This window comes from Chlamydotis macqueenii, chromosome 4 (genome assembly GCF_036417535.1).
Source record: "Chlamydotis macqueenii isolate bChlMac1 chromosome 4, bChlMac1.mat, whole genome shotgun sequence".
Lineage (NCBI taxonomy): Eukaryota > Metazoa > Chordata > Aves > Otidiformes > Otididae > Chlamydotis > Chlamydotis macqueenii.
In genome coordinates this window covers 3,767,665-3,794,622 of record NC_141559.1, presented here as the reverse complement: position 1 = coordinate 3,794,622, position 26,958 = coordinate 3,767,665, and the positions used below count along the sequence as shown (strand labels likewise).

The 26,958-nt window shown below is 41.1% G+C and overlaps 2 protein-coding genes across 2 annotated transcripts in view; one reads left to right on the top strand and one right to left on the bottom strand.

Annotated features, from left to right (window-relative positions):
- CCDC158 (coiled-coil domain containing 158) overlaps positions 1-18,379 on the top strand; it is a 30,818-nt gene extending 12,439 nt beyond the window's left edge. The window contains exons 10-24 of the mRNA XM_086746590.1: positions 714-1,196; positions 1,967-2,156; positions 3,477-3,629; positions 4,075-4,187; positions 4,982-5,140; positions 6,854-6,946; positions 8,238-8,363; positions 10,440-10,591; positions 11,663-11,722; positions 12,580-12,639; positions 12,987-13,054; positions 14,564-14,776; positions 16,586-16,687; positions 17,897-18,004; positions 18,106-18,379. Coding sequence (XP_086602716.1) covers positions 714-1,196; positions 1,967-2,156; positions 3,477-3,629; positions 4,075-4,187; positions 4,982-5,140; positions 6,854-6,946; positions 8,238-8,363; positions 10,440-10,591; positions 11,663-11,722; positions 12,580-12,639; positions 12,987-13,054; positions 14,564-14,776; positions 16,586-16,687; positions 17,897-17,973 — 2,049 coding nt within the window. The 3' untranslated portion in view covers positions 17,974-18,004; positions 18,106-18,379. The remainder of the gene's footprint in view (positions 1-713; positions 1,197-1,966; positions 2,157-3,476; positions 3,630-4,074; positions 4,188-4,981; positions 5,141-6,853; positions 6,947-8,237; positions 8,364-10,439; positions 10,592-11,662; positions 11,723-12,579; positions 12,640-12,986; positions 13,055-14,563; positions 14,777-16,585; positions 16,688-17,896; positions 18,005-18,105) is intronic.
- A 5,198-nt stretch (positions 18,380-23,577) lies between these two features.
- On the bottom strand, positions 23,578-25,304 carry STBD1 (starch binding domain 1). Its single transcript, XM_086747717.1, has 2 exons — positions 24,970-25,304; positions 23,578-24,822 (listed from the first exon to the last, which is right to left on the bottom strand). The coding sequence occupies exons 1-2, from the start codon at positions 25,268-25,270 to the stop codon at positions 24,032-24,034; spliced, it is 1,092 nt and encodes a 363-aa protein (XP_086603843.1). The 5' UTR covers positions 25,271-25,304; the 3' UTR covers positions 23,578-24,031.
- Between the last annotated feature and the right edge of the window lie 1,654 nt (positions 25,305-26,958).

Below are 26,958 nucleotides of genomic sequence, written 5' to 3'. Positions count from 1 at the left end.
CCTAAGCTGAATGCAGTGCGATGTCAAAGAATTGCTTCTGACAAAGCATATTCCTAGACACTGACTTGTAGTACATTCTCCTTTCTTCAGGACTTCAGCCCCTGAAAAATGAGCTGTAGTTAGGTAACCCACTTTGCATTATGAGTAAAGATCAAGTTAATTCCTTTATTTTCTACTAACCCCAGGCTTGTGCTACCTCACACATCATTCTATGTTTCCTCAATCCATTAGTTTTCCTCCCACCAGGAAGTCAATTCTTTTCTTCTCTTTCTATTTTGTGCTATTGGCAGTTCCTGAATCGCAGTACTTTGTGCTTTAAATGGTGCACGTTGCTGCCTGGAGGAATAAAATCAGTAATAAATTATTTATGTACATAAGTATTTTTTCCAACTTACAGTCCAGTCAGTTGAGTTTTAACATTTGAAGTTCTTTAGACCCAAGTACTCTTGATTATATACTAACATTGCCAGTTTATATTTTTTTTAATATCAATTTAACATTTTTTATTTTCTATGATTAAAAACCCAATATTCTAAGCAGTACTTCAGGGGACCAGAGGAATTACATAGTTATTATAGAACAGACCATGCCGACGTAATTTTCTTGTAAGAATAAGATATTTAAGATGAACTATAGAAAACAAATGTCACGTGAAATTCTAAAGGTAGAAGTAATCATTTCTCTTTATCGATGCTTATATTGCTGTTATTCAGATGGCTGCAATTAAGGAAAAAAACGAGAGCATTGGAAGAATCTCCTCTTTGACTGTCCAGCTGGAGTCAACCAAGGAAACACTCCGTAGAGTTAAAGAAGATCTTACAGCCAAACAGATCAATTTGGAGGCTGCTGAGAAAACAGTGTCAAATCTGACAGCCCATCTGCAGGAGAAAGAGAGAGCCCTTGAGGCTACCAATAATGAAATCAAGAAGCTACATTCACAAGTTGACAGTAGGATGCAGGAGCTCCAGCATCTAAAGAATCAAGAGGACTGTTTATGCAATGTGGAGTCAGAGTGTGAAACACTGAGACTGCAGCTGTTGGAGAAGGAAGGGATTATTGAGATCTTCCAAAAGCAAATTGATAACATGACCCAGATTGTGGACCAGCACAGTCAAACTGCTGGAGCAATGGAAGTTGAGAAATCTCAGCTTGTAAAAGAAATAAATGAGTGGAAACTTAAAGTAGAAGAATTTAAGGTGTGCAAATGATGCTGTATTTATGTCTCTGTAAGACAGTAAATGCTTTCTGTTTTTAAGTCTGTATCTTAATGTGCTAATACTCTGGTTTTAAAGCAGGTCAGTACCTTGAATCCTAACAGCACTAGAAGAGTTAGTGAGCAGGGAAGAATAATAATATCACATTACCACCAAAAATGAATAATTCACTGGTACAAAGCAGTTGCCAAAAGGTTTGTGAAAGCTGGAATGTAACATGCTGTCCTCAGCGATACGGTTGTCCACACCAGTAACAGAACCAGAAATACAAAGTGTTAGTGAGAAATAACAGACAGTGAGCACTCAGAATTCCAAACTGAGGACACTGTTTGTAACTGATTATTTCTCAGACAAGAAGTACAGGATGTGGTAGTCTTATGCAGGTCTGCATCTTCAGGAAAAAAAAAAAATCACTCCAGACAGGGAATTTCATCCTCTTCCGTGAGAAGACAGTTAAGCGTTAGGAGTGACTACTATGGAGGTAGCACTACAAGAGGATGGAAATAATTTTCATATACACCTGGTAAGGTTAAACATGCTGTAAAGACACCAGATCAGATTGTGTTGTACCCTGTTTGCCTGGATTAGCAATTTTCATGCAAGTAATTTGTCTGTTTTAATCTGTTTTTCTTTCTTGCCCCAAACTCTTCTCTGGCAACTGAGATCTAAAGTCATTGAAGTTTGCGCATCTTTGTGGTTATTTTATATAATTATATCTGTGACTCAGTTACTGTTGTTTTTTGTGTAAGTAGATTGCAAAGGACGAGAAAGAAGCCAGAATACATGAAGTGGAGGCCAGTCTAAGCGAGCTAGAACTCGAGAAGGTTAAACTGGTTAACACATGCACTGAGAGGCTCCATGCGCTTAATGATATGAAACTGGAAAAAGACCAGCTGATGAACGGACTCCAAGCCAGTCGGAGTGAGCTAGCTGGCCTTGCAGGTAGGGAGCCTCCACTTAGCTCAGCTCCAACAGCTGCTAAATTGGGCTGGTGTTAAAAATAGAAGAGCAGCCTGCTTGCTGAATCCAAATATGGCTGCTGGTACAGCAGAAGGTTCCCTGCCAGCACAGGATGGTCAGATGGCTTCAGAGAGCTAAGTCATGGTTTGGGATTATGGCACAGAATGATGGGAATACAATCTTTATAGCAGTCTCTCACTACTCTGAGCAAAAATACTTAAACCCCCTGACTTTGGAGACCGGAGAAGCACATCTAGTAAATCCCAGAACAGTAACTTGACCATTTTTTCTTGAGTGTTACTTTAGAGCACTGGTGGATCCCATTAACCATCTATGGTCAAATTACAGTGGAACTTTGTTTCTGTTTTGTTGTAGTTTTGCTACAACGTTTTTAAAACTTTATGTTATAACTCCAAGCTCTATTCTCACAAATAATGTGTGGGGAAGCCGATCAGGGTAACTATTTAAAAAAAACAGAAACAAAAAAAAATTAGGGGCTGGACCCAAGGTAACCACCAAAATTGAGGGAGATCCTTTGTTAAATCTGCACTGCGGCCAGACAGATGGTACTGTTCACACGCTTGCTCTCTGCACACCCATCTCCACACTCACATAAAATACCCATTGGTAACATTTATTTCTTCACAACTCAGTTATACTTGTAAACTCGTTCTGTAAGAGTTACACAGGTACTGTGATTTTACACAGCAGGTCTGCCACAGGTTTATGTAGAACTATCAGGGTGAATAAGCTATAAGAAAGGCTCATCGGAGTGAATGACCACAGAGGAATTAGGGCCAAGCTGTCAACAGAGTCTGAGCACACAGCTGGCTTGCTTGTAGTGGTATGGGTGACATAAGAGGAGTTGAAGAGAGATTTGAGAAACAGAGCTGAGAAGTGGAGTTGCGGGGGAGTGCTTGGCAAATTAGATCAATTCAGACCTAAGTCTGGTTATAAGTGTGGCTGGAGAGGAGAATGACCAAGGCAAAATGCTGTCTCACTAATACCCTTAACTGTCACAATATGCATTTGGTTCTAGCAGCAGGAACTCAAAGATGTGGGTTTTGCTTTGGCAGGCAACCAAAGAACACATTTGTTTCTGGCCAAACAGAAGCTTTCACTGACATGCAGGACAATGAACTACTAGTTGTGCATTTGTTAGCAGTGGATGTTATTTGCTTTATATCTTAGCTGTCTGCACATCTAATACTTTAAAGAGAGTGGGCAGCAAATCAGTAGTCTTACTCTAGAAGAATGATAATTTTTGTCACTGTAATTTCAATGTTTACTTAATCTCACCAGAGCGATATGAAGATTTGAAGAGGGATTACCAGGATAAAATTGAGGAGATGGAAAATACTGCCAACAGACTGAAAATGCAGTTGAAATCTACCCAAGCTGAACTGGAATGGACCAGGGCTGCTCTAAAGACTATGGAGGGATCTGATGGCCATGGTAATTATGGATTGAACTTCCCAAAAATCACACACATTTATCTCTTTAACAAGAGGATTTTCGTAAGTATTGATCCTTCAATAGATGTAATAATATTCCAGATATTTTCTGAAATAAACAATATTGCAAATGACAACATATTTTTATTTTACCATTTACTACATACTGTAAAACTTGAACCATGAGTTGCATTTTCTCAGGTGATCTTTATGCAGATGTCCAGGGAATGCTCTCTTCTTGTCTTGTATGTGTAATGGCTCTGGTGTCACTACCTTGGACAAAACTCCAGGTGAATCTAATGGGGGGTTCACATAAGTGACTGTAAGATCCTGGTTCAACTTACGTGTTCTAACATATTGCTGATAACTGACTCCCGGAGTTTTTTGTTTGAACTGAGAATGCGTAATCAGTGCTGTTCACTGAGAATTAACCTTGTCTTTTACAGCTATGAAAGTTGCAGTGGGAATGCAGAAGCAGATCACAGCCAAGAGAGGACAGATAGATGCATTACAGAGCAAGATTAAATTCTTGGAAGAGGCAATGACAAACGCAGCTAAGGTCACAAGAGCTCTGTGTAAAAATATTTAATTGTGTCTAGAGGAATTTATCTTTGGAGAAATGCATGGCCAAAAGCACAAGTGGCCCAAGAAGGACCAGAGTGAATTTTACTTGATGTAATGGGGACCTTCCCTGTCCTCCTGCTTGCATATATCAGGGAATATCTCCACAACATAAATTAGCCTTTTGCATAGAGACACATTTGAATTTATACTTGTTCTCTGTGAAAGAACAGTACTAGTTTCAATGAGAATCCAGCTCTTACATATCAGTTCTTTTTAAAAATGTCAACTAATGCATTCTGTACCCCTCTGAATTTGGCCCACAGTGCTTCCTCTCTTTGTTTTCTGAGGCAATTCTTTGCAGTTCTGGTTGTAAACTCTGTATGTCAAAGTCTATCTAGCATATTGAGGTCTTTCTAGCATTTTCTGCGACAAAGAAATCATTCAGTTACCAATAGCTGGAGTTCACTGGGTAATCATTTGTATCTGTTCACTATAACCTGTCCTGCCTCTTTACTGGCTTTGGATCCTATGGATCCTGAAGCTTAAAACTGCAGTTTTAAAATGGATCTAAAATCTGAGATGCTACTTCATTAGGACCAGTCCAATTGTACTTTTCCTATTTTCTTGTTGAAAAGCTGCATCTTTCTGCAAGATGCAGTAGTTAAGCTTCTGAAAAGGTTAATTCGGGTCTTTCAAAGACAAAAATATTGCAGATAACAAGTATGTATAATGTAAATAGTGAGAAATTCTTGACTCCTATTTTGTTGTCCTTCTTTTCTCCTTATCCAGAAGAAGCATTACTTCAGAGAAGAAAATGGTAAACTAAGTCAAGAATTGAGCTATATTACAGCAGAAAATACCAGGATTGCTGGGGAACTGGAGATCCTGAGATCACAAGACAAACGTCTGAAGGAAAAGATATCTAAGATGGAGACAGCCCTTGAGAAGGTAATTTTCGATAGCTTTCAGTTCAGTGAGACTTCTGGGTGCTTTCCTCTGCAGTCACTTGGGACGAGAAAATGTCCGGCCTCTTACCTAGGTTGTAGTTAGTATGTCCTATTCGCGTGTGCTGTACGATGCTTACCTGAAGAGATGTCTATAGTTAAGACCATCTTCTGGGTTTTTTTTTAATGGTAAAAGGCTTCTATGTTCATTAAGATAATTCTTTATTTACTCCTTAGTAGCTCAAGGAAATACAAACTGCAGTGATTTTAAAGCAGATTGATCTTCCAGACGGTAGACTGACCTTTCAGACCTTCCACTGGATTTTGGCACGGCTCCTTTCCCTGACCAGAGAGACTTATTCGATATAACAGGGGCTCCACTGGAACGGAGCGTGGGCACACACAAACGCAACACGCTTGTCCTTGTTCAGCCCTTTCTGGGACCTCAGTTAGCCAGCTGTGGGTCCCTCAGGGTGAGGGAAATTGTTAAGAACATGATGTTGTTTCATTTGCCTTTTTTAGTTGAGGTTTCTGTTGCTGACATGCCTGACTCGTAAGGCTAGGTTCTGCATTTTGGTGTGACTAGCACATAAATCCCAGGTGCCCCACAGGTGAAGTGCTGCTCTTCCAGAAGGAAGAGTCTTATTCAGCTGCTCAGAATTCGAGCTTTTCAAGATGTAAATTTCCGTGGAAGGTATTGTTCTCAAATTGCTTTACTACTTAAAAAAAAAAAAAAGCAACACAAAAAAGTGATACCTGCTCTTAGGCGTGACATTTCTTACTTTAAATGCTTGATGCTGGAAACTTAACTTTCTTTGTAATATGTATCATTGTGCACAGTACTAGCCAGCTGACAGAGAAGCTGAGACACAGTGGAGGCAGGTGCTCACTGAAAACTAGCACATATGGTGCACTAAATAACAATTCTTAGAAATTAGTAGAAGTTGTACTGTGGCGTCTCACAGGATGCTAGTATGTACCATTGCAGAGCATCCATTGTATAAACATCATAAAGGGTAATTAGCTGTCTCACTCAATGATTCAAAGTTAGGTGTTCAAAAAGCTGCTGCTTGTAACCTTACATCCACAGTGCCTCAGGGAGCCTGCACATGCCTCAGTGGCAGGGATGAAGTAGCACAGAAAGAGAGCCAGGTTTTATTTTAAAACCCAAGAGGGAACTCCGGTGGAATGATAAAAGCAGTCTGGTCGTAAGGGTCTGTCTCTCTCTTTTTGTGCTTTGGCTTAGAGCTTCCTCTCTTCTTGCTATCCTGATAAGTACTCAGTGAAAAACAGGTACATGATTAGATCTTCTCACACATCTTAACAAAGACAGGTCAGCAGCGTTTTCAGCCATCTATTTTTAAACCTTGAGTATAGTTTTGCCTCATTAGCACAGTTGAATTTTCTAATCCCAGAGGTGTTCAGTAGGTCAAGGACTGTCCCTGACAGGATTAGCTCCCTTCTGTGATATTATGCTGTGCATATTATGGCTTCTGGGATCATATAACCAGTCAGTTGCTTTTGTAAGCCTATCAAGAAAGGCATCTGGTCATCTTGCAGTGTTTCTGTACTGTAGTAGATAAATACAGCATCTGTTACGCGTACTTTGTTGTTTCTTTTATTATTTCTTTTATTTTATTGGAAAGAAAACACAAAAGAGTGTAATCCACAGAAAGTTAGCAAGATTAATTTATCCCTCTTCTATCATCTCTTACAGGCGTCCAAGCAATTTGCAGAATGTCAGCATATAATCCAGTGTCAGGAGCAAGAAGCTGTGCGCTTCAGACTGCAACACACTTTAGACATAAAAGTGAGTACATTACTGAGAAACAAGGGTGTAAAGTTGGATGCGTTTACTTTGTGTCTTGACTTGAGGTTTAACCCTGTTTATTGCAAATACACTAAAAAGTTCGTGTTCTGAAAGCCATTTTTACATGGACAAGTCATGGCCATAATTTCAGTTAGTTTGAAGTGCTACAGTAAGGGCAACAAAACAAAAATATCAGGCCATGTGTTTTAGCTGCTAAGCTTTGGAGTCAGTGACAGTTCAGCATTTTCTTGTGGCCCTGGGCAGACAGAAGCTAGAAACGCTCATGGCATTATTATGAAAAATGAATTGGAGAGACAAGGTCTGTAGAGATGCCTAGTGTACCTGTTAAAGACAGAAAGCACTAACAAGCACTCACATCCTGAAATAAAACCAGCAACTTTAAAGCCCATACAGGCTGGAAACAAGGGCTCTGAGTTTAATTTGATTATGCTAATTAGTTTAGGCAGCACCAAAAAAAAAAAAATATTTTTAAGAAGCAAAGAGAAATGTTAGCAAAGGAAAGAGACATACAGTCATGAGGCGTCTGGGACAGAAAAAGGCAGGCGTAATGGACGTCTGTGGAGCTGTACAGCGTTAGTGAAAGATAGGGTATACAGAAAATCATGCAGTAAGGTAAAGCCGGTATCTCTATTACAGAGCCCAGAATTTCTGTTGACCAAGAGATTTAGTCCAATGTCTATTTTTACTAAGGAGTTTAATACAGAATTATTGTTTACCTTTGCCTTATTTATTACCATAGACTATTAAGGCTGCAATGAAACTACTACTATAAATGAATGGCGCACTTGAAACAGTAGTTGTCATAATAAATTATCATCAATTTTAGTGACCCATCCCAGTTGCTAGTTTTGAGTGAGAAACTAAATGTTGTATTCAAAATACAAATCTACATAAGCGATACAAAAAGTGCTTCATATGAACAATGGCAAGGGTGGGGAATCTCATATTCCAGTGAAAGAAATTATCACCCAAGTCGGGGGAAAAAGGTACAAGAACTGTGAGACAGTTTAATTTTGTGGTAGCCCTGAGATGTCTTCCACTTGAATGGTTCCAGAGCCTATGTTAAAATTCTGAAAATGAATGAAACTGCCACTCTGGCATCCAGTTCAGTCACTAAAAGGGTTTTGTCTGAGCATGCCTAATAAATACTAGGAAGTGTTCTGAGAATTGAGTGCTGCGTATGATAAAAGACTTGACCAAAAGAGATGCCCTGTTACAGAGCGTATGCTATCTATACCCATTTATTTTGCTTAGCTATATTTTTCCACAGGAGCTGCAGGGCCCAGGCTACTCGTCAGCTTCTGCTTCAGGCAAGCTGCAGCACATAGTGCCTCTTCCCCACCTGCACTATGCTGTCGTGCCACCTTCCCTGAACCTGGCCAGCTGTGCCCCTCGTGTGAGTACCTACCGTAAAACGGGAACCTGCACGGAAATCGAGGATGTTCCAAAGATTACAAGTAATGTGGAAATTCTGAATGGGAGAGCATCTTGTTTAGTAGTATCCAAGAGTGATTTCTTACCACCAAAGGTGAAATAATTTTCTGCAGCTTCTTATGCATTATGGCCTTTCAGATTTTCTTTTTTTTTTTCCATTTGTGAAATATGTGTAATAACCACCCAGACAGTAAAAAATTCTGTAGATGGTAATAGGAGCTTACCTTAGTTCTATCACCAGTAACATTTCTGAACTATTAAAATTGAAGGTACTGAGCTGTTAAGTAGTGTGGTTTTCACTTTTTTTTTTTTTGCTAATACTTTACTTGCTGTAAATCACGTATATTTGGCAGTGAAAATAGACTTGTACATAGTTTCTGATAAATTTCATCATCTGATTGACTTGTAGTAGCTTTTAATACTTACATCTTTCTCCAAGCTGGCCTTCACTGATTCTGTCCAATTTTATCCTGAAAGACAGATCATTGCCCTTCCTTCCTTCCTTTTGTTTGTGTACATCTACATATAGATTTAAATGAGATGCTAGTGTTATTCTAATTTTTTGTTACGGAAAACATCAACTCAAATCTCTCATTGAAAAAAAAAAAAAATCTTTTGGTGTACACTATATAGATTTTGTATAATTCTCCAAAAGGGACCTGATGGATCTCCCACAGAAGTTGGCAGAGATCTTCTCATTAATTTTTACCTCAAAATCTGTAGGAGACTACAAGCTAGTGCAGACATTCTTCAATAATATTTTTCTGTTTTACTTTCTGATGTGGTGACAAAAATTTACATCAAAGAGCAAAGGATAGTTAATTCTGTGAAATCCTTCCAGCATCAGGCACTCTCATTCTCTTTTCTTTGAGTTAATCACTTTATACTTAGGAGGCTAGAGAAGGAAAAAGGACTGATTTTTAATATAACACCATGGAGATGACCTAATGGGTTGTAGGAGAATTTGTTTCAAGGTCTGCTTGAATCTTCTTGGTTCCGGCCTGGTTAGTTACTGTACAAAAAAAAAAGAGGCAGCTCCAACAGTTGAGACAGAAACCCTACCCTGGTCTACAGCCTGGTTGCTTAGCCGGAATGTGGGGAAGAAGGATTTGATCTGACTCTGCATCACTTTGACCCATTACGAATCTGAGGATTTGTTCTCCATATAAGCTCTGTTTATATGCTGCTAGCGTATTCCCACTGACTTTTCTTTCAATGAAAAAATACATTAGCAAAATGTTTTCAGGCAGTTCCATTCACAGATGAAGCGTTAAGTCAGTGGGAGCAGTGCTTTGAATGTGGGAAGTGCTGAGTAGTCTGAAAAATCCAGTTCTTCACAGAAAGAATGATTCTTTGAACCAGGCTTTTGCCTCAAGTCCTGATTAGTGAAATGAGAGTAATATTGCACTTCATCTCAGAGGATAGGTGTGACAATGAGGTGCTTTATATTTGCAGACAGCTCGGCTGTAAGAGAAATGAGTGCCTAGGAAACACCTGGCTATACTAGTATTTCTGTCTTCAGAGCTGTGTTTGTGTACTTTACAGTAATCACTGGGATCACAGGTTAAAAAGGAGAAAACAGAGCTGTCGCATAAGCAAAGATTATTGCTTGTGAGAACTGAAAAACGTAATGGCTTTATTGGGTGGGGCAGAAGCTTTCATAATTAAAGGCTTATTTTAATGTTTTTGACCTTGAAACCATAGTGTAACCTTTTTACAACGTTTATTCAGAACACAAACGTTAGCCATGTTCTCCCTTGGTCATATTTAGTTGCTTTACGCGTTTCTGTCAGATAACTTTCCAGACAAGAGTGCAATCAGATTCAGAGAGTATTTTGACAGTCTTGAGTCATAATGATCTAGCCTCTACCACTTCTCAACTAAAATAAAAAAAAAAATCTGCCCTGTTTCTAACTGGTAAGACAAGAGTAGAGGGGGAAGACATGTGATTTGGAGGAGCATAGGTAAGAATTAAAAAACAGAGTGCCTTTATAAAAACTTTGATAACTGAATGATTTTATTTCGGATACCTTCCAAGCCACGCGTTTGGAAGGAGGAACCATTGCAAGATCTAAAGAGGATTCTTCGAGAAATAACAAGCTCAGACAATGGCATTCCCAGTGCGGATCTTGGCAAGGATGACAGCACTGGTGGGAGAAAATCGCCCTTAGCAACCATGAGGAATACAATGTAAGAGTAATATGCTGTTATTTCTGTTGTGTGCTGTGTACCTGTATTGTCTACTGAAACTAGATCTGACCATTCATCTGCATTAGGAGCAGCATAGGATGCCTTTTTGCAAAAAAGTTGGGTTTTCCAGTAAGCCTGACATAATCTGAAAGCTTCCAGAGCTTCTGTTGTTTGCCACGTTCCTTGGATGCTTTAGGTGGTAGAGAAATAGAAGGTGACTACACCATTTGCCTTTATTGCTTGCTTTTTGGCGTTTCTGCTTTTATTTTAATTTAGAACTCCTTCCTTCTTTTTCTGCTTTCTGTAAATATTCCTTCTCTGATTGTTTAAGCAGGCAGTTATTTTTTTCCCGAGCAAGTGATAATGACAGTGGTACATGAAGTTGAAAAATCAATACAGTGCAAATTGTGATGTTTCTACTCCAGAACATAAGGATGCTTCATAAACAAAAATGTAATGAATGGACTTTGATTAGGATCCAGTTTATTTGAACCATGATGCTTCTCCTGTAATACATACTAGTGGAACAAAATCACATCAGTCCCAATATCCTATGTATTCTGGGTTTTTCTGCTTTTCCTTGGTATTTTTATTGAACAAAAGATATGCCAGTTATCAACATGCAAAATTTTGACTGCTTAAGTATAGACGCTCCTATTTCACAACTGGAAAAGGGATCCGTACAGAAGTTGGTCTCCCTGTCTGATTTTTTTAAGCAGTAAATGTACTACCTCTTCCTACCTTGACTTTCCTTATCATAGACTCCTTTGGAGGCACGGCAATCAACAGTGTCCTTTTCCAGCCTGTACTATATCATTATTGCCTATGTGCTCTGTTTATGGTGGCGGTGGGAGTAACTGTTCTTTTCTACATATGGTTGCAAGCTTTTATGGTTCAGACCATGTGGATTTTATGAGAATTTTTCTCACTTGCAACAGCGTCCTCTTGCAGAGCTGAAATGAGAATGGGAGAGTCACCCCTCAATATACAAAGCTGTCTGTGAAAGCACGTGACTACAATTTCAGTGCTGTTGGTAGTGCTAGTTCTAACGTCTTTCTACGTCCTACACAGAGGTGGTGCAAGTAAAGGACGCGCTGCTCTCTTCCGGCTACGATCGGATCCTTGCAAGAGGTGAGAAGTCACCTTTCTGAAAACATCACAACACAGATACAGATGTTGATCGAGGGAATACAGTAGGACGATACAGACAATATATGGAGAAATAAAGAGAGTTTTTGTACAAAATTGATTTAAAAATTGGGAAGAAAATAATTGTTTATGTTCTAGTAAAGAATAGAAAGTTCCTTGTAGATCAAAGTTCTGAGATAGCTCAATGAAGTAGTGATGTATAAGATTAATTGACCAGGCTTGTGTCCTTAATCTCCAATGCTCGTGTTTCCTACGTACCACAGAATTGGCATTAAACAAGTGAGAAGGATTACCAGAAGGCATTCATCACCTTTGCATTTTTTGTCAAATACCACAGTACTCTAAGAATTTACAGCACTTGAGAAAAGACATAGGTCCAAACCTGCAAAAGGCAAGAATTTATTATAGTAGTCATCTGATACTATTAGGTGAAATACAGGCTGAAAAGCACCTAATAACCAAAAGCTGGTCTAAAGAAGCTAAATAGGAGCGCTATTGGGTGAGTAACCAGAAGGAAGATGGCAATGACATGAGTTATCTAAAGCAGAAGTTTATTGTCTTTTTTCAATTTTTATGACTACCCGGTATTCATAAAAAATCCAGTCCTTTATTTCCCAAAGATCTGCATCACATCAGTAGTCTAAATTCACTCCAACTCTAATAGACTTTATTTGTGAACTCGTATAACAATTTTATGATGCCTTTTCTTCACTATCAGAATGTGGCTGCTGTGGCACTCTGCCTAAAAAACAAACTTATCTTGTAAAAATGTGAAATGGAGCAATGCTATTGGCACAGCTTTTGCTGTGATTTTGACAATGATACGTTTTTCCATGCAGGGAAACTGCAGCTAGAGACTCTGCTGCTGAAAGCATTGTGGAAAAGGATACTTTCAGAGGGTGAGAAGTGCTTTTGCTTAGCTGAGTAAACTGCTGCTTCAAAGTACTCATTTGATATTCAGTTTCTAAGGCTTTTTTAATATAGCATCAGTCCTGAGCTTGTTTGTATTGTTTTATTCATAATGCTAAAAGCTTCCTGGGAATTACAAAACAAAGCTGTGATGTACTTTCATCCCTCTAAGAGTGAGGTCTGGAACTTATTTACCTTGTTTGTTTTTAATTTACATGTATAAGAGCTGGAGATTACATATGAGAGCTTCACAGTCTCACTGTGGCGGCTAGCTAGTGTTACCCAAACTTAGCGTAATACTTCCAGAAGGCAAGTTTTGTCATCGTTTTGCTTGCAGGGATCCTCCACGCTTGCTTACTGCAGATCTTCCGTCTCAAGACGTTACCCTGCCCTTTACATCCCTTGGTAAGTTTTCACTGGCCGCATTTGAGGATGCATGTGCCGAATTGGTGTCAAATTGGAACATTACAGAATAGTGCAAAAAATATAGTCCACATACAGCATATTTTCTTTGATCATTTACTCAAATCCCTCTTAGCAGGTGCTGTTACAAAGTCTCTATTGCATTTACTGCAAAATCTGTGTCTTACTGCAAACCAGCTCCATGGAGGCTGATACGAGCACACCAAAAATGGTTATCTTCCATGGTAGTTATTCATGAACAGCGATAGTCTTGTTGTAGTTAGCATGGATAATATTGTCAAATTTTTAGACTCTTGAATTCTGTATTCAGATACCTAAATATGGATGTGCTTTTGAGAGGAATCAGGTCATTGCAAATTCTGCTCATTTCCTTACTGGGTAGTCAATACCTTTCAAAATGTGGTGACATGAATTTAGTAACCTAAACAGACACATAAGGAGATAATGGCTTTGAGCATCAGGGTTTGAAGATACTGGTTTTAGCCGCCTTCTGTTTTCTTGCCCATAGATTATCCATTCTGTGAATTTTCTGTGAAAATTGCCTGCAGATGCTAATGCATTTAATTGTTCTATATTAGTATTTAAGTCGCTGTGCTTCAGAGATAGGCTAGAACTCCTCTGTCCTGAGGAGTGACTACTGTGGGTCCTTTTTTTATATTTCTGAGTATTAAAGAAAATCTCCTGGGTAGTTAACTCTCAGACTTATAGCAAACCTACTGCAGCACTTAGGGATTTTTCCTAGCTTCCAAAATAGCTGCAAGTTTTTTATATAGAAGACTTGAGAAGTAGTTGAACAAAGGGAGTTGGTTAGAAACCCCCCAAATTATTTTCAAAATGTCCCAGGAGTAAGGAAACAGACTATGGGAAGAAAAAGATAATTGTATTCAGTCTTCCCCTCATTAGTTGCATGCAACCTTTTTTTTTTTTTTAACACACACACACACACTGTGTGCCATCCATATGAAAATATGTTACATAATCTATTGATTGCATATTTCTGTGCATATCTTGTCTCTTTTGCTTACAACTCTCTTTCTGCCAGGAATTCAAAGCATATCACATCAGTTACTGGAAAGGAAAGAAATAGCAGACCTGTGTAAGCAACACTGTTTTTTTCTGCTTCTTATAACTAACGAGATCCAAGTCAGCAGTAACATATGGAGAGTCTTGGATTGTTAGCAGCTATGATACTTCCAGGCTATTCTGGAAGTAAACATAAAGTGAGTAGTCAGCAGAAAAAAGCAGGCCTTACTTTCTCCTAAGCAGGTTTACTGGCCATTCTTCATAAGACTGTCACTTTAACAGAAACAAGGATGTTTTGCAGGGGGCTATAGTCTCCTGCTGCCTTGGCTGCTGATAAGGAACGGAGAGGATGAAAGAGTGCAGTGAAGGGAACCCAACCCTGTAAAAGTTAGAGAGAGGACATCAAAGCTGTTATGGGGGTTTCTCTTCAGGTGTATGCTCACTGCTCTTCGCTTGGATATCTCCTAGGAGGTGAATCCATCTTCTCAGCAGCTCCTCATTATACATCCTCCCCTAAGAAGGTCTCTCAGGAGGAGAGATACAGAGAAAGGTCTCCAGTACACTTGCTGTTAACTTCTCCACCTGATGACCTTGCAGCTGGCCGCAGCGCCTCACCAGAGCACAGACCGTCCGCGAGGGAGGCTGGCACTCCAGACAGTGCAGCCGCAGTCCCCCAGATAAGTAAGTGTGGTTCCATTTACTGATCCAGAGAGCTTGTCTGGGTCTCTTCCCAGACAGCACAGAAAGTGAGTTACAAACTGTAGGTTAAATTCAGCTGTTCAGTAATCCTGTTGAAACCAGTGGAGTCCCACCATCATTCACCAGTACAGTCTTTTACAGTTCATGGTTGTGGTACTTGTACTTCATACTGCATTTCTTCTTTATGTACCTTTGTAATACGTAGCGTAAGGAATCCATTCATGTAGCTAAACATAAACACTAGGGATTCACAAAATGTACACAGCTGACACGGGATTCATCTTCTGTTTGTGGTTCCGGCAAGTGCAATTACACCATGCGAATTTATTGAAACATAGTTTACTGATGGTTCATTTTAAAGCACCGCTTTAGCTGTTCTGGCCCACTTACCCTGTCACAGTTCTGTTCGAGTAGAAGATTTTTTTCTACGATAAATGAATTGTGAGTAAAACATAGCAGCTAATTAATGAATTATACAAAGAGAAGAGAAGATAAATTCCATATACTACTAAATTTAAGAACTGGTAAATTCCTTTATTCAGGTAAATAGACTGTAGGGATGCTTTCCATCAATATTTGCAGTAACAGGTGACACAGTTGCCTAATACTAATATTTGTAACAGTTGCTGTTGTTCCTGTAACACATTTTTTTAAGTCCTGGATTTTACTGGAAATATTGATGTAAGGCTGTGTCTGTGTGGCTCTTAACAAATAAAAATAAGCTTTCCTCCATCACAAAATAGGAGTGAGGAAGATGAACGTTTTCAAGGTAGGCTGTTAATTACTTGCTAGCAAGCCAGGTTCTCAGGACTGCTTTATTACATTTAAGTGGCAGAAAGACTCCAAAATGAGTATATGAAATAGGAAAAACAGGTAAGCAACCAGACTTTCAAATAATACCTACCGAATACCATTTTTAAATATCACATTTGTCTCTTTTGTAAGGTCTCAAAATACCATTTCTCTTCAAGGCACATAAGCACTGCAGGTAGGAGTGTAATAGAGATGCTGCACACCTAGCTCTAAGCTGGTTCTGGTACAGGCAAAAATCTACCCACAGCTCCAAGAAGCTCAGAAAGGCTAATGTTTCCTGCTTCTCAGGTGGGGTATCTTCTGTAGTTTCAACCTAACTTTAGCATGTCTGTATTGTGTTGTTATTTTATTAATGCAGACTTCTCCTCAGTCACTTCATCGTTTGCATTTTAGAGACACCAGGATCTTCTTTTTATGCAGAGTGGTATCTAAACCAGCTGGGCTGAGCACTCATCCTGACTAGAATACTAACGTTGCTCGTTGACCTCTGCTTCCCCCAGCCGTCTGGCTGTGCAAAGATGAAGTGCATATTTGTTAGCTAATCTGTATTTTTAATGCATGTTTAACAACTGAGAAATGCCCATTCCTAAGCAGAGCGCAAATGTGCGTGGCATTTCCCCATCAAAGCACTGAATTGGCTACGTGAGTGAGTACATGCAAATTTCTGTGCCTGTAGAGCAACACAATTGTCCCTGCTATCAGCCGTAGTTCTGAATAGCACTCATTTTAGGAAACTTGCAGGCTCTGTGGTGTGGGTATCTCTGCAACGGAACATATACCCCAAATTGTTTCCATGCACACCACAGGAGATCTAGCAGGTCGCAACTGTAACCTTCAATCAATAGCTGATCATTGCTCAGTTCAGAGAGAAAGATAAGTGGCATCACTCTTTTTTTTGGTTGTGTTTTGGGTTTTTTGTTTCGTTTGTTATTTTCTTGTAATCTGTGATAATATATTGATGAATAATTTTCTCACTAGCTTCTCAGCCTATGGAAATGAGTGAGACTACACCTAGAAGGCTACAGAAGAAGATGGAAAGCCTGCAAAACCTGGTGGAATCATTACAGATAAAAAACCAAGGTGCCAGAATTTACCAAAAATATTCCTATTTTATTTAAAAATACCCACACTCTCCAGCAACTGTTCTTGTTACCTGCCAGAGCACTACCTGTGTTTTTGTCTAAGATCAGTTTAGATGTGCCTGTTTTACTAGCAGTACCTACCCACTTCTATGTTCTCCTGCTCCTAGGAGAATAATTAGATTAACTCCACAATGCACTGTTGCTCAGCCCCTTAACTCTAATAAGCTTCAAGATCCTTAACATTTCAAACATGGCAGGTGGTCAGGGGTGTCCTTGTGTGCTGTCATGTCCAATTAAATGAAATTTTTAACAAGCTGATAACACTTTCATGGAAACTGAAAGATACTCTGACAGCAGTAGACTCCAAAACCATAGTTTCCCAGCAGCGGCCTGAGAAACATACCCTCTCCTTCTCAACTTTTTAAAAATCTGAGATAACCACAGTGATGATGGAGAACTTTTCAGTTTCTCTTCTTGCTCCCTTTGAATTCAGCAGTAAAATGTTGATGAACTCCTGTGATGGCAGGATGACAAGTGAGATGGCATTTATTTTCTCTGCACTTTTTCTTATTGCACATCCCAGTTGCGTCCCCTTTGCCCCTTTAAGTTTTGCTGCATAGATCTGGGAAATTATTATTTCCCCATGTCATACAGTGCACACGTGTCAGGGACATGCAAGTGACCTCATTTAGGTAAAACTAATCAAATTGTAGTATAAGGCAAGTGTTCTCATTTTTATTCTTTGCCATCCATTAACATCTTCAGTTTGCCTGGTTTTTATATCCACATAAAAATATGCATTCATATCTGCAGTGTATCAGGAGTTACTATACAAAGGTGAAGGGGAAAAGCCTTTTATGTACACACTAAGTAAACCTGTTTCCGTGAGCGTTGGACCAAAGGTATTAATTTCACACTGCCCTGTAAGAGAGATTCTGAAATTAATAGCATTTCGCCACCACTCGAGCATTTGGTGCTTTGGCGTCACAAAGCAAATGAGGTGGTGCTTGTTTATAACTAGGTTTATCTTTTCTGTTAAGGCCCTTCATATAAAGAATTGCAAACTAAAATTGCATTTATAAGGGCTTGGTAAGTACAGTGTAGTGTGCGGGAGGATATTACAAAGCTTCAGGTGTGTGCACCTGAGGCCTCAATCATTTTAACATCCGGTGGTGCTCAGATAATCCATTCTTGCTGCTATTTTCAGCCATGTCATCAATTATCAGAACTCCGGGAGTGAAGACAGAGAAAGCAAAGGAAAAGGAGAAAAAGCTAGCAAAGTGAAGACACCATATACATTAGTGATTACTTTCACGTATGTACATTGTGTTTAAAATACATTATATTTTTAATGATTAATAATAAAAACTCTTACCATTTTGTAATCCTTGCTTGGAACCATGAAACTCTTTACAGATTTTACTTTTAAATGAGTGGGATGTACGGAGGAGTAGGAATACATCCACCTACAGAGTCTTTCTGTGGCACACATTTTCAGTGGCTGTGCTGTGAGGGACACTGGCCACAGGGCACTGCTGACTGCTTCAAGTTCCAGTATTTCTTCTGTGTGTTCTGGATCTTGCACACCATTTCAAGTCCTGGTTTTTAGAAAGTTAATTTTGGAATGGTTTGTTGGGCATTTTTTATTTTCACTCTAAAATAAACTGGTTTCCCTTTCCTCTATACTTCATGTTAGTACTTCAATAAATTCTGATTCTTCTGGATGTCCCAGAACTGCCAAGTATTTCCAATAAAAGCAGGAGAACTGCCCGTGCCTCCTGCTAATGTTGAGATAAAGTGTTGAACCACACACCTACAACTGCAAGACTGCACAGATTTCATCCTATATCATGATTCCTTTAAGCAAAATGTACTAATCAAGTGGTATTTTTAAATGTTATTTTCACTGCTTGTGGAAAAAAAAAAATGCATTTTGAATCTATACTGGGTTTTTTTTTCCTTCTAACAGTGTAATATGACTTAGATGCCAGGCTCCACCACCCATCTTAAGAAGTTTGCTAAAATAGTTGGGCATGTTACTTTCAGCTGGTCGGCAAAATGCTCTTCAGTTGAGTCATCAATAGAGACAGCCTTCCCTTAATGTGAGTGCCTAACAAAACTGTTTTGAAAGACCATTCCTAGTGTAAGATTTAGTAATAAACAGGAAGTGGTGTGAGCACACCTGGCATACATGCATTTACTTTTAAACCGCCTTTGTCTACTGACGTGAGGATTTTGCGCCAGCGGACAAGTGACTTAGTGCCCTTAGAAGAGTTAAAAGACTATCCAATGCTAAAACCAATTCCAAAGTAATAAGATGAACAGATTGATGTTTAAAGCCTCATTAGTGTTTGACAGTATCTCAAGGAACAAGATACTTGTTGAAAAAAGGACAAGGGAGAAAGAACTTTGTACTCATCCTAAATTGAGTACTTTTCCAGAATTTACCGTGTGATTTTTGTCTGGGGACTGTGAAGAGCAGATTAATAGTGCTGCCCCTTCAGAATCTAGCAAGGCTGTCTGAGAAGGTGGTCACGGAGGCTGCTGGCTTGGTACCAGGAAAGTCCTTGCTATAAAAGGAACTAAGAAAATAAGGGGCAAGATGTCCCTTGGCAATAAATGGGTACCCAAGCACAGAAAAGCAGACCATCCCCAGGGTCAGCAGGAGGTGCCAGTGGGTAATTTCACTAGCATTAGTGGTTTTCCTCATTACCTGCTTTCTGAAAAGCAATTATTGCCTTGGATTTGTGGCAGCATGGAATGCCATGCTTGAATTCAAGGAGTTAACCGCTGATTTTGGCCAAACCAAATGATTTGTAGCTGTGGCTCAGCAAAATCAGCTTCACAAGCACAAGCCATACAGATACAAGTTTGGTTTTGTTGACTTTAAAGCTATAGAGCTATATTCAGAGTAGATCAAATCTCTGAGTTTTTTTTTATTAATTTGAGATCATCTTGTGTGGGAAGAAGAGTTTAGTGAGTTGTTCCTAAGCTGTCCTCAGTTATTGTCATCAGTATTTTTATTTAATTCAGGTAATTTTCTGTATTTCCTAATAATTTTTCCCACTGTCATTTTTTGCAACAGTGGTACGAAGTTAGTCAAAATGTTAATAAAGATATCTTCTCTTTCCTAGGAATTGGTTGCGTTGAAAATGAAAGGATCATTTTAGATGGCTTGTGTATCACATTTTGGACTTGTTACACATATTTGGCAGATTTACCAAATTTTTCGTAAGAAAGGGGTGCGCTGTAGAGAATGAAAGCTTATATTCACCCCATAGCCCAGCAGGCTGAAAAAGGTCAATGAGAAGCGCGCTCTCAGTTGTGTTCAAGGAACCAAGCTAAAAAGAGTTTCAAAAGACTGCAGCCCTGTGAGAATGGAAGGGAGCAGGTGGAGAGGTGCAGAGAGCCAGAGAGAAGGGAGATCTGCCAAGCAAAAAGGTGGCTTAACATCCTTGTGCTGGCATCCAGCCTTGTTGGGAACAGGCCTGGGCTTCCTACCTGTCACCAGCAGAAGGGAAAGAATTGGCCTGGGGAGGCGAAAGGGTCACAGACTTGTGGGCTGTAGAGCAGCTATAAACGTCCTGGACTTTGCAACACAAATAGCGCTTTGTTATTCCATGTCATACAGGTGGATGGCAGGAGGAACGTTAGGCAAATCTTGACCACAGCAGGACAGCACAGATGGCGACCAACCCCCTAGAGAGCAAACCTAATACCAGTTCAAAATTTTTCAATGGATCATGTGGAGAGACTCCAAACAGTAAGTTTAACTCCCAGAGAGAATGTGAGATGGGCATGGTTTTTGCAGAGGCATCTGCCAAGTGAATAGGAAGCAAACAAGTTGCAGTGCAAGTCTGTGTATGTGACTTTAAACTGGTTTATGCCCAGTACCCGTTCCAGCCTCAGCCTGTCTGCTCAGCTTACCATCCAGGTGCAGCATTTAGCATTTGTACACCAGATTACTTCAGGAGTAGGTCACATTTCACTTAAAAGTAATCAAATTGTCAAGTTTGTTGTCAGCAGTTTAAGCAAATAAAAGGTAGATCTTCGGTTGCAGTCTTTCTGGCTTTGCCAAGCTGTGCGGGACACAGCTTGTTATTAGCTTTTCAATATCCAGAGCTGCTGGCTGCTAGGCTGTTACATCCTCATAGGAATGTCAACAAGAACTTGTTTCTCACATCTAGCCTCACTAGTCTCACAGCCAGGATATTGTATTAAACATGTACCAGCCCATTCTGGCACAGTCATTTTTATGCAGCAAGACAACTTTGTTTAAATCTACCTTCATGCTTGAGTGAATAGATTGTTCAATAACGAGAAATCACCTCTGTATATCTGGGGAAAATACTAATCAGCTCCTCCAGTAATACTGAAATCCAGAGCTTGTTCCTTCACCATCCAAATAACACTTAATTTACATAGCATAGGCCCTGCTGGGGCAACTGGCAAGTGAATGGCATAATATTTTAGAGATTATAGCAGAAGTGCTGCACAGGCCTTCATAGAAACCTCGCCTGATCATTCAGCAGGATGGTGCAATCATGAGGACTATATGCATTGTCTGTGGGATCAAAGTGCAGGGTGTTTAATTAAAAAAAAAAAAAAAAATTGTTTTCAATTGGAGAAGTCTTTTCAGGATTCGTCTGTTTGAAACATGTTCATCATTGCATTAGAGGATCTATTCTAGTGTAGGTTAAGTGGCTTTGTAGTGAATATCTTAATCTAATACCACAGTTAATCTTCTCAGACAAGCCTCCTGTGTATGTATAAATACACTCAAGTGGCAGGGGCAGTTGGACAAGTGCTTTTTAAGTTGACAGTATCTCACTATTTGAAGAGCTCGCATTAATGGGAAAAAGAAACTTAAACGGCTTGAAATAAGTGTTTTGCTTTGACGTACATGATTTCTACAGATCACCTTTATTTCAGCTGTATCTCTGAATATTAGATATATTGTTCACTTACATTTATTGTTAGAAAAGCTATGTGCAAAAAATGCAGTTCAAGTACCAAGCCATGAGTTCCAGCACAATTTTACCTGTTTGGTGAAAGCTGTAAGTTACTGACTGAAACCCACACAACTGCTTGTGTACTCCGTGGTGGAGCACATGGACAACGCTTAAGAGCTTTTTGTTTGTACAGAGTAAGCATAGTCATAATTAAACAGCAGAAATATTTTTAACAGTGAAGCAGTAGTCCCTAAAAATAAATAAGCCTCATACTAATATTTATTTTTCAACCCAGGGCATGCTACCTATGTCCTGTTTTCCTTTTAGGTTCATGTAGTAAGTAATTTTAAGTCCCGTATTAGTTGCCTGTTGAGAGACTTGGGGACTAGTGAGCACACATGTGCACGGGTTCAAAAACCACTGAAGAAGCATCAACCACCTGCTAAATTGTCAGCTCCATCTCCTCCCTTTACAGTCAATTGCCAGAAAAGATACCACATTCCTTCCAGGCCTGCGGTATTTCTCACGCAGAAGTAGTTACAGGGGTACTTTTCATCTTGGGCAAGCAGTTAACAAAAAGCTTACAGTTAGTCTTGAGTTTAGCTCCCACCCGCATTTCCTACCTTGTTCCCTTCTTTAAAAGGTCTCTTGAAGGACACGAAATTTATTCACCTCAATCTTCAGGTTGCTCGAGACAGCCGGAGAGCAAAGCTAAGTCCTGCAGAAATAACTGACCCACAGAACAAGTTGCTCTGGCATGTAGCAACAGCTGGGAAGGGCTTGTTTAACATCAGAACACAAAGACTCCAACTTGCCAGTGCAGTTGTTTATTTGCCTTAGTCTCTCTTGGCTCTTCATCCTTCCCTCACTGCCCCCCAAGATTTTCTTTAGCTCTTCTGTAGCTACACCTGTGTGAGGCAGGCCAGCCCAGCCCAATCTCAGTGGATTTGTTTCATGAAACAGCTGGTATTGAAGTCCAAATAACATTTCAGACACTTTCTTCACAGCAGCTCTAGTGTTGTCCCACCAGCTGAATGTCCATGAACCATTAGATGCAGGAGGTAAGCCTCTGAAGCTCATCCTCCAGTCTGTCACCAAAATCCATTTCACATATTCAGACTCCTCCGCCATGCAAAGAGGCAGAGAATTAGCAGAGGCAATTGAATGAGCAATGTGCTTTTGAAGTAAATATTCCAAAACAACATGCTAATCTCTGCTCTTCCAGAACTCTTAGGTAACTATGCTCTTTATACTGCATTTGTTCACTCTAGGAAAGTGAGATTTGCAAGTGAGAGCTAGGTTCCTCATTATGGGAAGAAGAGCTTCCTGAAGTGAGTTAATATATTTATAACCAAAAATACAAAAAGCCTGCAAGCAGAGCGGCTTAAAAAAAAAAAAAAAAAAAAACTGGTTGCAGCTGGAAGTATTCTACTTGATCTTGCTTATAAGAAGGCCACAACTTAACATAAATTTGTGTTGAAAAGCCTATTCTTGAAAAAAAAAAAACAAAAAAAAAAAACAAACCATAAAACAAAACCCAAACATACAAGTTAAGCTAAGCAGTTGCTAACAATACTGTGATATTGTTCCTAGGTATGCCACCTGTTTCAGAAAGAATCCTATTCCCTAGCCATCACCGCAGTCCAGGTTTTTTTTAAACCTGCTCCCACTCTGACCAAGTAATTCATTAAACCCAGACAGTCCTTTCTGACCTTTGCTCTCCTCTCAGCAGGATGATCCGAGTAGAAGGGACCTATCTGCCAAGCCTTCATTTGAGCTGAGGTGCTTGCTGGAGAGCAGGAAGTAAAGGGTTTGTAACTCCAACAAGCACCAGCCACTTCTTGGGAATTCTTTAGCACCGAGATTTCAGGGCAAGTAACTCACGTCTATCAAAGTTTTTAAAATGAGTCAGTTCACTGGTCAAGTTGTAACGGACTGTCAGTCTGAAAGTGTTTATTGTATACTTAATACATGACATAAGTTAAAACACTGAAGTTCCTACTACAGTGTAGGTAACCACACTTCCTAGTACGCCTCAAAAGCCCTAAGCAGGCGGTACAAAGGTGCACCCCATAGCCCCACTCGAAGCAACACCAACTCAAGTCCAGGGTCCAGATTTACCTGGACAGGCAGCTGCGTGGAATGCTGCTCGTGCCTTCGCAGCCTACCTTGCGCATCTTCGGAACACGTTTCAAGCTGATTTTCCTGGTTGCCAAATGACTTCCTAAAGGGGACGGCAGAGATCTGCTGCTCATGCAGTTTAACCAGGCTCTGTATGGGATTTGCAGAGCTCTGCAGCTGAGGTCTCCTACTGAAGAAGGGGTAAAGTCTGGGGGCTCTGTGATAATGTAAGCAGGTTTGCCGTTAGGTAAGCAGCTTCCAAAATCCCATTAATGGTAACCCCACCACTGATGCACAATTTGATCTTCATGTTCAGTCACTAGGGTCCTATTACCGCATTCTTCCCAACGTCTGACCTTCCCGTTCTCCACCAAGATAAATTTCCACTCTACTTTGGTGTCTACTGGCAGACTAATGGACTCAGACCAGAAGCCATCTTTGTCATACCTGAGGGGAACATAGCTGTGCCACTGGCCAAGACACTCGTGGTCACCAGTAACACCAATCAGCTGAGCATCAGAGTGCGTGAAGTAGTGCACGCGGAAAGTCACGTGGACGTTTTGAAGCATGGGGGGCACAGCTGCAACTCTCTTCGCTTTCAAGTCCGCATCTGGGCAGTCTCCCTGTTCCCATTCCTTGCTGTCCGAGTCTTCCACGCTGCCATTCTTGCCAGCCTCCCCCCAGGCCAGCTGCTCAGAAACAACTTCCCACTCTTCATGGTCCAAGTCCCTACTCCCAGCTGGCTGAGCCGGCTGCTCCTCACTTCTGTCCTTACAAACAGGATCAGAAGCTCCTGCCACGTTCATCACGCACCATCCGTCGCTTGCCTGTCCCGCCTGGGGTCTCGGGTCGCTTGCCGGGCTGCCCTGCGTATCAGCGGGATGCTCCCTCGAGTCGGCGGCACCCTCTGTCTCCACAGGTTCTCCTGAAACTCCACCGCTTCCAACGTGGTTAAGCTCTTTCCTCGGTACAGCTGCCGGATCGTCTCCTGGCTCCTGAGGGCTGGACAGGGCAGCAGCCTTGGCCTCCAGCAGCGCTGGCTCACCGCTCACCGCATCCTCTAAAAATGACATTTAATTAAAACAGGAATGGTTAAAACAAGGCAGTGTAAGCTCAGCAGCAGCAAACCCAAGTCCTCACTGGCAGGCTCGGGCAGACCGAGCCACCCCGAGCACCGGCTCCCCCCGCAGCGCTCCCCATTCGGTACCTCCGGCCTCTGCCGCCGCCTCGCCCCCGGCTTGCGGGGCCCCCTCGCCGCCGCCCCGCAGCTGGGCCGCCCCGGCTGCCGCCTCGCCGCTCTCCTCGCCTCGCCCGTCACCGCCGCCGTACCAGAGCCAGGCGACGAGGGCGGCCAGCAGCCCCACCACCAATGCCGGCCACAGCCCCGCTCCCAGCCAGCCCCAGCCCCAACCCCAGCCGCGGGTCGCGGCGGGGAGCGGGCCGGCGGCGGGGAAAGGCGGCGCGGCGGGGGGCTGCCGCAGCACGGGCGGGCCGCGGTCGCGGGCCATGGCCGGGCGCTGGCAGCGGGGCCGTCGCCGCCCACCTCCCCCGGCGCCGCTTTAAGCCGGGCTCCGGCCCCGGGGAGGAGCCGGCCCCGGGGCGGGAGGCGGCTCCCCGTGGCGCCTGGCGGGGCGGGCGGTGGCCGAAGGGAGGGGAAAGACGGGTCAGAGTAATTTAGGTGAAAAAAAGTGAAAGGGCTTGCTTTCTGTCCCCGCCTTTACTGTCACCTCTCCCGTTTTCTTCCTTCTCTTCCCTCATTTTGTCTCCTTTTGCACTCTGCACAAGGTAGCCACGCTGCGAGTGTTTTAAACCACAGATAATGCGAAAATGAAGGGAGATGGGAGATGCTGTGCGAAAGTTGAGGGCTCAGTGCTTGTGTTTCTATCCTGTTTTTGCACGAAGGAAAGCATTGGAGCTGTAGTAACTGCAGAGGTTTACAAAGTTTAATTCCAGCAGTACCGGCGGGCTTAGATTTATACGCTGTAACGGGGGTGTGCCGAGGATGACTGAATTGCTTGTACTGATGAAAATCCAGGCTTTCTCTGGTATCCCTGAGAAGTGAGGTGAATTCACTACTAATTTTGTAACTTCTGCATCATGCTCTAATGACTACAGTTGGATTTCTTAACATTGTCCTGCTTTTCTGTCTTCTGTGTTACGCTCAGGAAGCTTTTTTTGGAGTACCAGGAGTTCAGAGTCCATTAGTGCTGAGGATATTTCATGTTTATTTTCATTTACCTTAATTATACTACCCAGTTTTCCTCTGGGAGTGATGATGTCAAATTTTATTTCAAAATCAAAAGGTTATACAGATAACTATTACTAGGAACCCAAGAAAATTAGTAAATTAAATTCATTACTTTGTATTTTGAATTGGTAATTCTGGAGTGACAAACTGTACAAATGCTGACTAACATGATTAAAAAATGTTAATTAATGTAGACTATTAACACCAAAGATTAACACCAGAAGAGGAATTGGGGGAGGCAGTTCCATTCAGTTTTGCCTGCTGTCTTTTTAAAATTCCTGCTCTTTATCTGAACAAAGGTGTTGTCATTACTTGATTTTTAAAGCCCACTGATGAGATTTCTATTCGCTATCTCATTAGAAAAGAGAATGGCTAAGTGGATGTCCCAATAAGTCTATTTCCAGTGTGTGAACTTCTTAATCTTTCAGTGTCATTTAGAGCAGCGCTACCTCAGCTTAACAGGACAGTAAATGTCATTTGAATTTATAGAAGCACAAGTGTGCAGCCTTCGCAGTGAAGTTCCTGGCTGATATGGTACATGGTGGCCTGTGCGAATACACAGAATTAATGATCTAAATATTTTTCCTTTCTTTGCTTACCACAGTAGCTAAGACACCTTCTCTGAAGTCCTCCTCCAACAAAGTGCTGAGCTTGTGCTTAAGGAAAAATATCTATTTTGGGGATTCTGATGTGTGGGATGTGTTCAGGCCTGTGCTAACCATGCACTGCTCGGATCGGCTGCTCAATAATACAGTGAAATAAAAGAGCTGAGAAGCTAGGACCTGCCTGGGCACTTTCGCAGTGAGTGTGGTTTTGGATGCCTTCTCTTTTACCACTGTTGATGCTTCAAGGTGCAGCTTGGCCTTGCTACTTAAAGCAGACACTTGACTGTAATGAGTTGTGTTAACTACTGAACTCTGCATAGTAGATGATATTTTCAGTTTACTT